General features: G+C 40.1%; 1 protein-coding gene across 21 annotated transcripts in view; it reads left to right on the forward strand.

Moving 5' to 3' along the window:
- NUMB (NUMB endocytic adaptor protein) overlaps positions 1-16,565 on the forward strand; it is a 191,942-nt gene that overhangs the window by 100,048 nt on the left and 75,329 nt on the right. For 15 of the 21 annotated variants that reach the window (XM_033187534.1, XM_033187541.1, XM_033187538.1 and 12 more), the window contains 2 exons: positions 32-116; positions 12,849-12,989. In XM_033187534.1, coding sequence (XP_033043425.1) covers positions 12,864-12,989 — 126 coding nt within the window. In that variant the 5' untranslated portion in view covers positions 32-116; positions 12,849-12,863. The remainder of the gene's footprint in view (positions 1-31; positions 117-12,848; positions 12,990-16,565) is intronic. The other 6 variants (XM_033187542.1, XM_033187553.1, XM_033187548.1 and 3 more) reach the window with 1 other exon arrangement.

Genomic DNA, 16,565 nt, shown 5'->3' on the forward strand with positions numbered 1-16,565 from the left:
TTGTGAGATGTTTATTATTCTCATTTTACAGATGAGGAAACTGAGGCTTGGTGAAGTTACGAAAGTTGTCCAAAATCACACAACTTGTGAAGGGCACAGCCAAGATTCAGAGCCAGGTCTGTCCAACTTCAAAACTCTTAATCATAACCATGAATCTGAAATAGCTGTGAAGTATCAACCTGTGATAAGCTGTGTTAGTATTAATATTGCTTAACTGTTGTTTAACAATTACTGATAATATTTTTAATGCTGAGTGTTTTCGTCCTTTATAATAATTTCACATATCTTTTCAATATTGTGAAAAGCAGTATAAATGGTATTTAAGGGTCTGGTCTCTGGAGACAGACTACTTGGGTATGAATCCTTTAGCCACTTCATTTACTTGTTGGGTGACATTGGAAAAGTTGCTTAACTTTTCCATACTTCAGTTTTCCATCTGTAAAATTGTGATGGTAATATTATCCACCTGATAGGGTTATTGTAAAGATTGAACGATTTAATACATACAGAGCATTTACAACAATGCCTGGCACACAGTAAGCATTCAGTGAATGTCAGTGATTAGTATTATCATCTCCTAGCAACCAGTAAAGAAAATTATCATAATATCTAATTCTGTATTAGGAAATTTGGATAAAGCAATGTTTAGGCAGCAATGTAGTACATGGCAAAACTTACATAAAACAAAATTAAACTCAAATGAGTTAGATCTAAAGAATATTATTCATTTGATCAAATTCAGGTCTATCTATTATAAAGCAACTTGGGCAACTGCTTATAGATCTCACATGTACAAGAGCCTTACATATATAAGGGTCATACATAGGTCCACTAGAAGTACCCATTGAGCCTAACATGGTCATTGCATTATGAATGTGTTTTGTCTGCCTTCCCCTTCAGAATGCAATTTGTATTTAGAATAAATGTCCACATTTTCAGGTAGTTTATGAGGAGATGGTGTTTTGGCAGCCTTGACGGAAAATTATCAAGAACCAAAACCTCATGTATTATGTAAAATGTTGGCAACATTTTATCACTTGCAGGAGTGCTTATTAGAACTTGCACTATGGTGAATGTGCACACTGAATGACCTTTGAACCAGTGGGACCACTAGTTCAACTAGAACTCAGCCATGAACTGATTATGTATTCTTTTCTCATACTTGTTTATTCTAGCTGTCAGAATCCTAAAGTGCTGTATTAACTATTACTACAAAATTTCATTAAAGTAAGATACCTATGATTATTTACTACTAATAAGTTTATATCTGTTGCACAAACATCCATGAATGGGAGATAATTTGAGCAAAATTATACAAAAATTCAAAAGCTATTTAAAGATTGGGACCTGCCTTGTATGAACTCCAGAGCTCTGTAGCTTTTTTTTTTTTTTAATTTTTAATTTTTTTCTTATAGAGACAGAGTCTTGCTATGTTGCCCAGGCTGGTCTGAAACTCTTGGGCTTGAGCAATCCTTTCACCTCAGCCTCCCAAAGTGCTGGTATTACCACCATGCCCAGCCTATAGCTTTTATTCTGCACATACATTTAATTTATTTCCTTCTTTTACAGTATTGAGACTTATATCCTTGATCATAGAGTATGTTTTTGGTTATTTAGATATTTAAAATATTTTTCAGCAAATTCTTTTTCTCTTTTTTCCATAAAGAAAAATAAAATGGCCAGGCACGATGGCTCACACCTGTAAGCCCAGCACTTTGGGAGGCTGAGATGGGCAGATCACTTGAGGCCAGGAGTTCAAGACCAGCCTAGCCAACATGGCAAAACCCCATCCTACTAAAAAATACAAAAATTAGCCAGGTAGGGCCGGGCGCGGTGGCTCAAGCCTGTAATCCCAGCACTTTGGGAGGCCGAGACGGGCGGATCACGAAGTCAGGAGATTGAGACCATCCTGGCTAACACAGTGAAACCCCGTCTCTACTAAAAAATACAAAAAAACTAGCCGGGCGAGGTGGCGGGCGCCTGTAGTCCCAGCTACTCGGGAGGCTGAGGCAGGAGAATCGCGTGAACCCGGGGGGCAGAGCTTGCAGTGAGCTGAGATCTGGCCACTGCACTCCAGCCTGGGCGACAGAGCGAGTCTCTGTCTCAAAAAAAAAAAAAAATTAGCCAGGTATAGTGGCACGTGCCTGTAATCCCAGCTACTTAGCAGGCTGAGGTATGAGAATTGCTTGAACCTGGGAGGTGGAGGTTGCAGTGAACCGAGATGACACCACTGCACTCCAGCCTGGGTGACACAGCGAGACTGTCTTAAAGAAAAAAAAAAAGAGACCTTATTTCTTGTTACTATTGTAAATGGTATATTTTCCCTCTTTTTTTTCTTTGCATTTTCTGTTTTGTTTCTTTCCCGTGCTTTATTTTTTTCTCTTGCCTTAACTATGCTATTTAGGACTTTCAGTACAGTATTCAATGCAAGTGTTAGTAGTAGGCATTCCTTCGCTTGAGCCCAGGAGTTTGAGATCAGCCTGGGCAACATAGCAAGACCCCATCTCTAAAATAAATAAATAAAAACTAGGCAGGTGTGGAAGTATAGCATACCTGTAGTCCCAGCTACTCAGGAGGCTGAAGTGGAAGGATTGCTTAAGCCCAGGAGGTTGAGACTGCAGTGAGCCATGATCGTGCCACTGCACTGTAGCCTGGACAACAGAGCAAGACCCTATCTAAAAAAAAATGGGCATTCTTATGTTGCACTTAATTATTTAAAGGAAGTACTTATTTTGTTTCACTATTATGGCTAAGGTTTGCTATATATATGTATGTGTATTTATTTATTTTTATTTTTAATTTTTATTTATTTAAGACAGGGTCTTGCTCTGTCACCCAGGCTGGAGTACAGTGGTGCATTCTCAGCTCACTACAACCTCAGCTTCCCAGGCTCAAGTGATCTTCCCACCTCAACCTCCTGAGTAGCTGGGACTACAGGCGGGCATCACCATGCCTGGCTAATTTTTGTACTTTTAGTAGAGATGGGGTTTCACCATGTTGGCCAGGCTAGTCTCGAACTCCTGACCTCAAATTATCTGCCTTAGGTTATCCGCCCACCTTAGCACGGTGGCACAGGCTTGAGCCACCATGCCCGGCCTGCTATATATTTTTGGTAGAAACTTTTTCTAGGTTAAAGGCATTTCTCTTCCTAATAGCCCAAGATATTTTTTGTGTGAAGAATGAGTATTGAATTTTATCAAATATGTTTTCTGCATTTACAAGATGATCACATAGTTTTCCTCCTTTATTCCGTTAATGTGGTGAATGACATTTATAATGTTGAATTGCTGAAATAAACCAAACGCTGTCATGATGAACTTTTTAGGAAAAAATATACAGTTGGATTTAGTTTATTAATTTGTTTTGTTTTTAAAAGATGGGATCTTGTTCTGTCACCCAGTCTGGTGCAGTGGTATGATCATAGCTCACTATAACCTTAAACTCCTGGACTCAAGTGTTCGTCGCACATCAGCCTTCTGAGTAGCTGGTACTACAGGGGTGCACCATCATGGCTGGCTACTTTTAAAATTTTTTGTAGAGATGAGGCCTTGCTATGTTGCCCAGGCTGGACTTGAACTCCTGGGCTTAAGCAGTCCTCCCACCTCGGCTTCCCAAAGTGTTGGGATTACAAGCATGAGCCACTGCACCTGGGCTGTTTGAGATTTTTGCATCTGTGTTCATTCACAGGTGAAATTGGCCCATAATTTTAATTTCTTGTCCTTATTTGGTTTTGGTATCCAGATTATGCCAGCCTCAAATAATGAGTTAGAAACTATTTTTTTCCCCCTGAAAAGATTTATTTAAGATTAGAATGGGCCGGGCATGGTGGCTCAAGCCTGTAATCCCAGCACTTTGGGAGGCCGAGACGGGCGGATCACAAGGTCAGGAGATCAAGACCATCCTGGCTAACCCGGTGAAACCCCATCTCTACTAAAAAATACAAAAAACTAGCCGGGCGAGGTGGCGGGCACCTGTAGTCCCAGCTACTCGGGAGGCTGAGGCAGGAGAATGGCGTGAACCTGAAAGACGGAGCTTGCAGTGAACTGAGATCTGGCCACTGCACTCCAGTTTGGGCAACAGAGCGAGACTCCGTCTCAAAAAAAAAAAAAAAAAAAAAAGACTAGAATGATCTTTTATGAAAGTTTTGTTGAATTTCTGTTCAACTGTCTGGGCATGGTATTTTTGGGGGTGATGGGTTTAATATTTTGCTGGGGAGGTATGCAGTATTCTGAATGGTTTCATTTAGGATTGTGTTTCTAGTTAAGTCAGTTTTTAGAGAGTGTCTTTTTGTAGGAATTGATCCATTTTGTCTGAGCTCTTCTTTTTTCCTTTTTCTTTTTGAGACAAGGTCTCTGTTGTCCAGGCTGGAGTGCAGTGGTGTGATCTAGACTCACTGCAACCTCCACCGCCCAGGCTCAAGTGATTCTCCTGTATTGGCCTCCTGAGTAGCTGGGACTACAGGCACACGCCAATGTGCCTAACTAATTTTTTATATTTTTCGTAGAGATGGGGTTTTGCCCTGTTGGCCAGGCTGGTCTCAAACTCCTGACCTCAGGTGATCCACTGGCCTCAGACTCCCAAAGTGTTGGGATTACAGGTGTGAGCCACTGCGCCCAGCTTTATTTATTTTAAATTTTTCTTTTTTTAATAGAGACAGGGTCTCACTATGTTGCCCAGGCTGGTCTCAAACTCCTAGACTCAAACGATCCTTCTGCCTCAGCCTCCCAAAGTACTGGGATTACAGGCATGAGCCACTGCACCCAGCCCATGATCACTCTTTCAAGTGGCCTTTTCTCCACTTTTTGATAACAAATTTTAGTGAGTAACCAATATTCTATATCATTGAGGCTTGTCGAGGTTCTTGGAAGGCTGATTTTCTATTAATAATAGAGTGATAGGCCAGGTGCAGTAGCTCACACCTGTAATCCCAGCCCTTTGGGAGGCCAAGGCATGTGGGTCACTTGACCCCAGGAGTTCAAAACCAGCTTGGGTAACGTGTGGCAAAACCCCGTCTCTACAAAAAATAGCTGGGCATGGTGGTGTGCACCTGTAGTCCTAGCTACTTGGGAGCCTGAAGTAGGAGGATCACCTAGTCTGGGAGGTCACAACTGAAGTGAGCCATGATCACACCACTGTACTCCAGCCTAGGTGACAAGAGTGAGACGCAGTCTCAAAGAAACAAAATTAGATGATAATTTTCTTTTTCTTTCACCTTCTGTTTCTCCTCCTCCCCTTTTTCCTCGTTCTCTTTTCCCTCTTTCTCTCACACTTTAACATCTCTGGAACTGGGAATCGTCTCCCATTGGGATACTTCTTATTATTGTGATATTTCACAATAAATGAACAATTCTTAACAAACAATTTCAGCAGTTTTTTTTTTTTTTTAAGACAAGGCCTCTGTCACCTAGGCTGGAGTACAGTGGTAAGATAATGGCTCATTGTAGCCTCTTCCTCCTTGGCTGAAGTGATCCTCCCACCCCAGCCCCCCAAGTAGCTGGGACTACAGGCACACAGCACCACGCCTGGCTAATTTTTGTATTTTTTGTAAAGATGGGATTTTGCCATGTTGTCCAGGCTGGTCTCGAATTCCTGGGCTCAAGCAATCCACCCACCTCAGCTTCCCAGAGCGTGGGGATTATAGGTGTGAGCCAGCACACCTGGCCTCCATGTTTTCTTTTTCAGTGGAACATAAAATAGTGGTGCATCTTATAATCAGTAGTATCTTAGTTTTGAGGAAACACATATTTTTACGTACATAGCATGACTTTTCATTCTACCCCATTCCCTGTTTGAAATGCCTCTTTTCTATTTCTTTCATTGTGTTCTTATATCATTCAAGACCTTGAGGTCTTGATGAAAGTTATTCTAAAATAATAAATTTTTCATCCTGGCTCTTCTAGTACCTAGCACAATACTTTGTTGGATACAGAATATTATTTAATTAACAATTGATAGGAGCTAAATGATAAGAACTTATGAACACAAAGAAGGAAACAACAGTCACAGGGGTCTACTTGAGTGGGGAGGGTGGGAGGAGGGAGAGGAGCAGAAAAGATAACTATTGGGTACTGGGCTTAATACCTGGGTGTTGAAATAATATGTGCAACAAACCCCCATGACACATGTTTACCTGTGTAACAAACCTTCACATGTACCCCCAAACTGAAAAAAAAAAAAAGGAAAGAAATTCTGAAACATCAAAAAAATTAAAGGAAGAATCTGTGTATAATCATAGCACGGGCTTTGACATATTTATATTAGTGAACAATTATTTAGCTTTTTGGTCAAAGGAGAATACTTAATATTTACATTAGTTAAGATTATTTTGAAAAGAAAAAAAGATTATTTTGGATGGAAAGAACAGAAGCCAATGCTTTCTACCTTTAGCAAGTTAGATAACTTATTGAATGGATGCTGAAGCATCTGATGATCAAGGAAGAGCTGAAGCAATGAAACAAAGTAATTAGAAACTATAGGACAGGTGCAGTGGTTCACACCTATAATCCCAGCACTTTTGGAAGCTGAGGTGGGCGGGTTGCTTCAGCTCAGGAGTTCAAAACCAGCCTCGGTAACATGGCAAAACCCACCTCTACAAAAAACACAACAATTAGCTGGGTGTGGTGACATGCGCCTGTAGTTCCAGCTACTCGGGAGGCTGAGATGGGAGGATTGCTTGAGCCCAGGAGGTTGAGGCTGCAGTGAGTGAGATTGTACTGCTATACTCCAGCCTGGGTGACAGAGTGAGACCCTGTGTCCAAATAAAATAAAAGATAAGATAGACCCTGTCTCCAAATAAAATAAAATAAGATAAAATAAATTGTGAAGGAAATGAAAAGAGTAGTATAATAAGGAATCATAGAGGATGGTATTTAGAAAGTAGAAAAAGACGTCAACTTTTAGGTTGAGAGTTAAGAATGAGTGGGAGACAAATGTATTGGTCAAGAGTCTGGGAGAAGAGTATTTCAGGGAGAAGGAAACAACAGGCCTAGAGTGAGAATGAGCTTGCAGTTAACTGAAAGGATCATAAAGAGTTAGTTGGGAAGAATGCCACCTCAACGCAAGAGAGACATGAAGGGGCCATACTTTTTTTTGTTTTGAGATGGAGTCTCGCTTTGTTGCCCAGGCTGGAGTACAATGGTGCGATCTCGGCTCACTGCAACCTCCGCCTCCCAGGTTCAAGTGATTCTCCTGCCTCAGCCTCCCGAGTAGCTGGGATTACAGGTGCCTGCCCCAACACTTGGCTAATTTTTTTGTATTTTTAGTAGAGACAGGGTTTCACCCTGTTGGCCAGGCAGGTCTTGAACTCCTGACCCAGGTGATCTGCCTGCCTCGGCCTCCCAAATTGTTGGGATTACAGGCGTGAGCCACTGCACCCAGCCGGGGCCATACCTTTATATATGCTAACATGTACTGTGTATTTGTGATGTTCTCATACTATTGTAAGCACCACTTCTTGAGCAGTGTGAATTATTATGCCATACTGACTCACTGAATAGTGAGAGTTTGGATTTTATTTCAAGATACATTGGAAAGCCATGGAACTATTAAGCAATGCCATGATCCATTTTACATTTTTAAAGATTACGGTGGCTAATTTGTACATAGTTGATGAGAGAGGGACAACAGAGGACGTAGAAATAAATACTAGTGGCTTATACTAGTCCAGGTAAGAGGCAGAGTTATCTTGGACTGTGGGTGGTGGAGATTAAATGCAGTGGACAGTTTTGAGATGTATTTTAGAAGTCTTTTGTTGATGGCTTGGATAAGGGGAGAGTCGGGGGTGAGGGAAAAAGAGAGGAGCAAGACAAGAGAGGACTAAAGAATTGAAGAGACGTGTAGATATTTTGCCAAGTTATTTGTCAGTAAAGGGAAGCAGAGCTGTTTTTAACAGCTTATTTCTTATTTCTGTAATTTTTTCAGTGGCATTTTTTCTGTCTCTTACCCCATTCCCTCTATCACCTCCCCATTCTTGGAATCAAATATATTTTTATTCTAGTCTCTCTCTCCAGATTGCAGCACCTTTTTCTCATCCCACACTTGACAGATGCAGGAGGAAAGCTAGTGTAAAAAGTAGGCCAGCATCCTCAGCAGTTCTGCCCTTTTTCATCAAGATGTTCCTTGCTAAATCAATCCTTGCTATATCAAAGCAAAATTATTTTGTTTTATAAGTAAAGGTTTAATTCTTAATATTATTCTAATGAAGTCTGTGTATATGTGTATTGTGGAGTTTGGGGTGATGGCTATATGTATTTTTATCTCTAAAGTCTTAACGTGCTTTATTGTTATTATTATTACTATTCTGAGGCAGGTTCTCACTCTGCCGCCCAGGCTGGAGTGCAGTGGCACAATCTCAGCTCTCTGCCTCCTGGGTTCAAATGATTCTCATGCTTCAAGTTCCTGAGTAGCTGGAATTATAGGCTAGTGATAATTATTCCTTAAGAAGTATTAAGCAAGATATCATAATTATGTGTTTTTGTTTTTCCAAATTCATTTTTAAAAAAAGAAAGTGACAAGATACTTAGATCCTAAACTGGCTGACACTTTCAGTCTTTTCTCTTATTGGGCAACAGAATGGTACAACAATAAATAGCTGCCCAAAGAGCAAATAAACTTGTACTAGATCTATTTAGAGAGACGTTGGATGTCCTCTTTTAATGGAAGTTGTCAGTGGTTCCTTTGTCAATGGGAGGTTGGACTATTACACCTTCAGTCTCTTCCAACATTGATGATTCTCTGGTCTTGTATGCTGAGACTTTTCCTACGTAGTGACATAGCCTGTACTGTGATGGGGGTCTGTTTTATCTTTCAATTCTTCAAATTTATAGTATGCTATATATAACAGGCAGTGTGTTACAATGCAAGGGTATGTTTAAACAAATAAGATACAGTCAACCATTAAGGAAATAGGAACTTACTATAAGGTTGATGCATACAATAATAGAAGTAAGAAGAAGGTGTTAATCCGAATTATATGAAGTGGAAGGACCCAACCAAGCCAGATAGGGGCTTGTCAAAAAGAAAAAAAGAGTCTAGCTTCCCTGAAGAGGTTAACTCTTGAACTGACTCTTTAAAGATGAGTAGACTTTAACCAGACATGCACAGGTTATGGTATTTCTTTCTAGGCAGAGGGAGGAACATAGACAGAGGCTCTGAAAGAGGGCATGCTTTGTTTGGAGAACAGTAAGTAGTTTAGGGTAGCTAGAGGTTAGTCTGTGAATGGGGACTGGTGAGAGAAGCCAGATGAAGAAGGACTGTGTTTGCCATGCATTTGGACTTTGTCTTGAAGGTGGTGTGACGCAATTGAAGGGTTTTAAAAAGAGGGGATACATGGTCAGATTTGTGTTTTAGAACATGTTAGGATGGAGCTCTGTTAGAGGCACAGAGACTAAAATACTCGAGTATCACTTATACTTGAGTATTTTGGTCTCTTTGCCTCTAACAGAGCTCCATCCCAATATGTCTCTAAATTATTTAAAGCAATAATTTAAGGAAAAGTATCTCAGGATAGTAGGACTGAAATAGTTGGGGAGAGGGATGAATTCAAGAGCTACTAAGGAGGTAAAATCAGGCCAGAGAAAGGCTGAGTGCAGGATGATTTTCAGGTGTCTGGCTTGGCCAAGTAGGTAGCTGACTAGTTGTCTTTGCTAAGACAAAGAAATTAAGAACAAAGGAATCATACAGGATTTTTTGTTTGTTTTTTTTTTTGTGTGTGTGTGTGGGTTGTTTGTTTGTTTGGCTTTAGGATCATTTGGAGAGTACCAACTTGAGTAAGGAGAGAGGTTTTTCATTTTCTTATACTTGTATTTGTGTATGTTTTTGTTTTTTATGTTTATTTATTTATTTACTTAACTTCTTTTTGAGACATAGTCTCGCTCTGTTGCCTAGGCTGGAGTGCAGTGACACAATCTCGGCCTATTGCAACCTCTGCCTCCCGAATTCAAGCGATTCTTCTGCCTCAGCCTCCTGAGTAGCTGGGATTACAGGTGCGTGCCTCCACGCCCAACTAATTTTTGTATTTTTTGTAGAGATGGGGTTTTACCATGTTGGCCAGGCTGGTCTCAAATTCAAATTCCTGACCTCGTGATCCACCTGTCTCAGCCTCCCAAAGTACTGGGATTACAAGCATGAGCCACTGTGCCCAGCCCATGTATGTTTTTAAAATGTGATTTAAAAGAGTATAGCAGGATGTATTTTCTTTCTTTCTTTCTTTTTTTTTTTGGACAGAGTTTCTCTCTTTCGCCTAGGCTGGAGTGAAGTGGCGCGATCTCGGCTCACTGCAACCTCTGCCCCCCAGGTTCAAGTGATTCTCCTGCCTCAGCCTGGAGTAGCTGGGATTACAGGCACATGCCACCACGCCTGGCTAATTTTTGTATTTTTAATAGAAATGGGGTTTCACCATGTTGGCCAGGCTGGTCCCGAACTCTTGACCTCAGGTGATCCACCTGCCTTGGCCTCCCAAAGTGCTGGGATTATAGGCATGAGCCACCGTGCCTGGCAACAGGATGTATTTTCAAGGAAGGTTATGGAATTCTTTTTGGAAGTCTTGTACATTAAGGTAGACCTTCATTTAGGTAGTTTAGGAATAAGTGATCTGCTTAAATTCATTTTTAGAAAATTTTAGAGGTTTTTACATTGCCAGTCCTCTGTCAGAATTTTTACCTTTGAAGATATGTGGTAAGGTTGGCTTGTTTGTGCAAACTAGCTAGTTTGGTGATAGTTCTGCTGTGGCATTATGGATTTTAAAATACAAAATGACTTTCTTCAGAATGAAACTTCGATTTCCAAGTCTTTCATTGGTGACTTGTGGGAATTGATGTTCAATCCATTGCTATTTAACACTCCTGACAGAAAAGACAGCTTTTTATAGCTTTGTCACATCATTTTCTTGAGTTAAGATCACTTTAAGGCTAGTTGAAGTGCTTACATCCTTCATGGAAAGAGTGAGACATGCTTCTTATGCTTCTTAACAGAAAATTGGAGGTATTCATTTAAGATTTTGAGATTTTACTCTGCAAGGGGGTACTTACTATGTTTGTTGTTTTTTGAATGTTCTATAATTTCTTCTCAGTTAGGTCTCCTTTCTCTGTAGTTTTGTGATTTCTACTGTACCTTTGACAGCATTCAAGAGGTAACTCTTCCAGTAACACAATAAAGAACTGACTATAACACTTTTTTTCTTTTCTTTTTTTTTTTTGAGACGGAGTCTTGCTCTGTCGCCCAGGCTGGAGTGCAGTGGCGCGATCTTGGTTCACCGCAACCTCCGCCTTCCAGGTTCAAGCAATTCTCCTGTCAGCCTCCCAAGTAGCTGGGATTACAGACGTGCACCAGCACGCCTGACTACTTTTTGTAATTTTAGTAGAGATGGGGTTTCGCCATGTTAACCAGGCTGGTCTCCAACTCCTGACCTCAAGTGATCCACCTGCCTCGGCCTCCCAAAGTGCTGGGATTACAGGGGCGAGCCACCACACCTGGCCAACACCTTTTAGTTACAAAGTTGATAATGAAACTTGTACCTTTGTCTTTTTTTTTTTTTTTTTATGTTACTATGATGATTATCGATATGGAAAGGCATTCTGATGTCATACTGCTTGCAAGAAATTCTCCTGGCCGCGTGTGGTGTCTCACGCCTGTAATTCCAGCACTTAGAGAGACCAAGGCGGGAGGATTGCTTTCACTCAGAAGTTTCAGACCAGCCTGAGCAACATAGCGAGACCTCATCTCTACTTTAAAAAAAAAAAAAAAAAAGGCCGGGTGTGGTGGCACATGTCTCTGTAGTCCCAGCTACTTGGGAGACTGAGGTGGGAAGATTGCTTGAGCCAGGGAGATAAATGTTGCAATGAGCTGTGATCATGCCACTACACTCTAGCCTTAGTGACGGAGTGAGACTGTCTGAAAAAAAAATGTTTTTTCTTTAGATTTAGTCCTAGTAGCACATTTTTTTTTCTTTAAGTGTGCTTATTTATTTATTTACTTATTTTTGAGACATAGTCTCACCCTGTCACCCAGGCTGTGTGATCTTGGCTCACTGCAACCTCCACCTCCTGAGTTCAAGTGATTCTCCTGCCTCAGCCTCCTGAGTACCTGGGATTACAGGTGTGCGCCACCACACCTGGCTAATTTTTGTAGTTTTAGTAGAGACGGGGTTTTGCCATGTTGGCCAGGCTGGTCTTGAACTCCTGACCTCAAGTGATCTGCCCACCTCAGCCTCCCAAAGTGTTGGGATTACAGGCATGAGCCATTGCGCCTGGCTTTAAGTGTGTTTAAAGAAAACTTTATTTTATTCTTCATAACATCTTTTATAAAAACGTGATTGTAATCCCTGCTTTGCTTATATGCTAATAATGAGGCAAAAAGATTCCTAAATTTTAGTGTTTCAGAATGATTTTTTTTCTTAATAAGTATACAGGTTTTTAGAAACTGTTAGCAGTCTATAATTTGGCCCATAGTACAAATTTCCATTTTCAGGTGTTGGAATGGATTTGAGAGGTAGATGGGTAGGGAGAATTTCTCATTGGTTTGTTATAACTAAAGTTCTTGAAAATTCTTAGGATAATATGTCTTCAAATCCTACTAGAAGTTATTTTTGTTATTACAAGGACCAGTATTGTAGTTGTCTTTTCAAAAGGTAAAATGATTTGTTTGTTTGAACTTAGTGTTACTCTGAGAGGAATTGTTCTAATCATTCATTTTCCCTTTACACTGTGGTTACATAATAATTATATATTGCTTAGATAAAAGCCAAAACCTTTAATTTTGGACATTAGATTTTTGGTTAATGTGGTAATCCAAAGTTTAAATATGTAAGAAGGTAATATTTCTTTTAAATATTTTTTTCCCTCTGTCTTCAGGCTGTAAAAATTAAAATGAACAAACTACGGCAAAGTTTTAGGAGAAAGAAGGATGTTTATGTTCCAGAGGCCAGTCGTCCACATCAGTGGCAGACAGATGAAGAAGGCGTTCGCACTGGAAAATGTAGCTTCCCAGTTAAGGTAAGAGCTGATGTTTCTATAAGTCTGTATGTGGAAAATAACTGACAATCTAGTGTATATGAAATCTCATTAATAAGGACAATTAAGAGAACCCTCCAAAAATCAAATCCCTTCATACTCTGCTTCAATGATAGAATTAAATGAGAAAGAAAGGAAAATAATGAGAAAGAAAACAAGATAGATTTTAATTAGGGAGTTTTCTTTTTATATTTAAATATGAATTTCTGCTATATAATGTGGAGTCAAATATTCTGATAAGAATACTAATCCTGAAATACCTAAAGATCCTAAATTATCAGGACTCAAATTTTCAGTGGAATATGCTTACTAACTGGTGAAGCTGAGGGAGTGTAAGTCAGCTCTCTTAAATACAAGTCTTGCGTATTTTAGAAATCCTTAAATGAGAAGAGTTAAATAAAAGGGAGTTTTCCCTTTAATCTTCTAACTTTTAATGGTACAGAGGTCATTTAAACTAATGTCTTCATTTGTAAGATCAGAAAGTGGAGACTCACAGAGGTTAAGAACATAGTGAAGATCCTGAGAAGGCAGTGATATACAGGTGCTTTTCTTTGTATTGCCCGAGACAGGTCATATTTTAGTGAAATGAAAGAAATGTATATGTTATTTGCTATTTAATAAAAAGCAATATATTATGTAATCACAGTGTGAGATGTATTAAACGTGGGGGCAAAAAAAATAGAATTAGACCAAATGTTAATATCTTAAAGGAAAAATTGTAGTTTGATATGAAATGTTAATTTTTTGTCTATTTACTAAATATTCCTCCTTTTTTTTTTTTTTTTTGAGACAGTCTGTCTCCATAGCACAGACTGGAGTGCAGTGGCATGATCTCAACTCACTGCAACCTCCACCTCCTGGGTTCAAACGATTCTCCTGCCTATGCCTCCTGAGTAGCTGGGACTACAGGGGTGCTCTACCACACCCAGCTAATTTTTGCATTTTTAGTAGAGATGGGGTTTTTCACCATGTTGGCCAGGCTGGCCTCGAACTCCTGACCTCAGGTGATCCTCCCGCCTCGGCTACCAAAGTGCAAAGTGCTGGGATTAAAGACATGAGCCACTGCACCCAGCCTATTTCCTATATATTCTTTTTTTTTTTTTTTGAGATGGGATCTTGCTGTGTCGCCCAGGCTGGAGTGCAGTGGCACCATCTCGGCTCACTGTAAGCTCCTCCTCCTGGGTTCAAGCAATTATCCTGTCTCAGCCTCCCGAGTATCTGGGACTACAGGTATGCACCACCACGCCCAGCTAATTTTTTTGTATTTTTAGTAGAGACAGGGTTTCACCACATTGACCAGGCTGGTCTTGAACTCCTGACCTCAAGTGATCTGCCTGCTTCGGCCTCCCAAAGTGCTGAGATTGCAGACATGAGCGACCACACTCGGCCTATATAGTCTTATAAGTGTAAATATTCTTATGATTTTCTTCCTCCTTTTTACTGCCTCAGTACCACTGACTGAAATATGGGCTAAAGCTTCAGAAAGGAAAAAAAAATTTTTCCATATGACAGGAAAAGTGATCTTAAATATACAGGTTAGAGAAATGCATGGCTTTTTAAATACACTAATTTTTCCACCGTCTTTTAATAACTAGGAGTTTTCCTAATCACTTAACTTTGTTTACTTAACTCATTTGCTGAAATTTTTAATAGAAAGAATAAATATTTTAATTTTAAATGTTTAATATGACATTAAATTATGAGAAAAATCCTACTTACATAAAAATGAATACTTTTTTTTTCTGTATTATCTCCCCCACCATACAGTTGGCTTACTTTGGCTATTTAAGTTGAATATTGCATATGTAGAAAGAGGCACATTGGTTGCTTGGAGTATAAATTACAGCCTCTTAGGGAGGCAATTTGGAAATATCTATTAAGATTTTATTTATTTTATTTATTTTGAGATCGAGTCTTGCTCTGTTGCAAAGGCTGGAGTGCAGTGACGAGATCTTGGCTCACTACAACCTCTGCCTCCTGGGTTCAAACGATTCTCCTGCCTCAGCCTCCTGAGTAGCTGGGATTACAGGCATGCGCCACCATGCCTGGCTCATTTTTGTATTTTTAGTAGACAGGGTTTTGCCATGTTGGCCAGGCTGGTCTCAAACTCCTGACCTCAGGTGATCTACCCGCCTCGGCCTCCCAAAGTGCTGGGATTACAGGCCTGAGCCACCAAGCCTGGCCTTTATTAAGATTTTAAATGCACTTTTCATTTCACCAGCAATTTTACATTTAAGAATTGCATTTAAGTACATTTATAGATATATTGGCCTAAGTGGTCATCATAAGATTTGTAATATCAAAAATATGGAAGCAACTTAAATTCCCATCATTCCGGAATTGGTTAAAGAAAGTGCGACAGGCCTGGTGCAGTGGCTGACGCCTGTAATCCCAGCACTTTGGGGTGCTGAGGCGGGCAGATCACCTGAGGTTGGGAGTTTGAGACCACCCTGACCAACATGGAGAAATCCCTTCTCTACTAAAAATACAAAAAAATTAGCTGGGCATGGTAGTGCTTGCCTGTACTCCCAGCTACTTGGGAAGCTGAGGCAGGAGAATCGCTTGAACCCAGGAGGTGGAGGTCGCAGTGAGCCAAGATTGCGCCACTGCACTCCAGCCTGGGCAACGAGAGCGAGACTCCGTCTCAAAAAAAAAAAAAAAAAGAAACTGTGACATCCATTACATCCATTAAGTTGAATTCTTTGCAGTTATCATTTTTTTAAAGTAAGGTAGATCTATATTATGTATTTAATAAATATTTTTTGAACATCTGTCATATGCCAGGCATATGCTAGGTGGTAAGCAAAAAAGACATAGTTTTTTTTCTTGTGGAGTTCACAGTCTTCTTGTGAGGGAAACAGACTTTAATTAGATATTTGCATTACAATATATTATTACAGGGCCGGCACAGTGGCTCATGCCTGTAATCCTAGTACTTTGGGAGGCCAGGGTGGGCGGATCATGAGGTCAGGAGATCAAGACTATCCTGGCTAACACGGTGAAACCCCGTCCCTACTAAAAATACAAAAAAAAAAAAAAAAAAAAATTAGCTGGTCGTGGTGGCGGGTGCCTGTAATCCCAGCTACTCACAAGGCTGAGGCAGGAGAATTGCTTGAACCAGGGAGGCGAAGTTTGCAGTGAGCCGAGATTGTGCCACTGCACTCCAGCCTGGGCGACAGAGAGAGACTCTGTCTTAAAAAAAAAAAAAAAAAAAACCAAACCAAAAAAACAGTATATTATTATAACCTGAGGTAAATACTTTTAAGAAAGGAAATCTGGTTCTGTAAGAACATGTAAGAAAAAAAACTTGATCCTAGACTATAGAATCAGAGTAAGGCTTCCCTGTGAAAGTAAAGTTTGACCCGATATTTGAAGATTGAGTGGGAATTAATTAGATGAAAAGGTGAATAGAACATTAGAAAATTATGGAAAGCATGTGTAAGTAGGCACTGGGTGACAAGAGGAAAGAATGATAAAGGAAAACTGTAACGCAGAGAATTGTATGAGATGACCCTGTAGGAAAGCAGGGCAGGGCTTTGTAGGCCATGCTAAGGATTT

This window comes from Trachypithecus francoisi, unplaced genomic scaffold (assembly GCF_009764315.1).
Source record: "Trachypithecus francoisi isolate TF-2019V2 unplaced genomic scaffold, Tfra_2.0 Lachesis_group3, whole genome shotgun sequence".
Lineage (NCBI taxonomy): Eukaryota > Metazoa > Chordata > Mammalia > Primates > Cercopithecidae > Trachypithecus > Trachypithecus francoisi.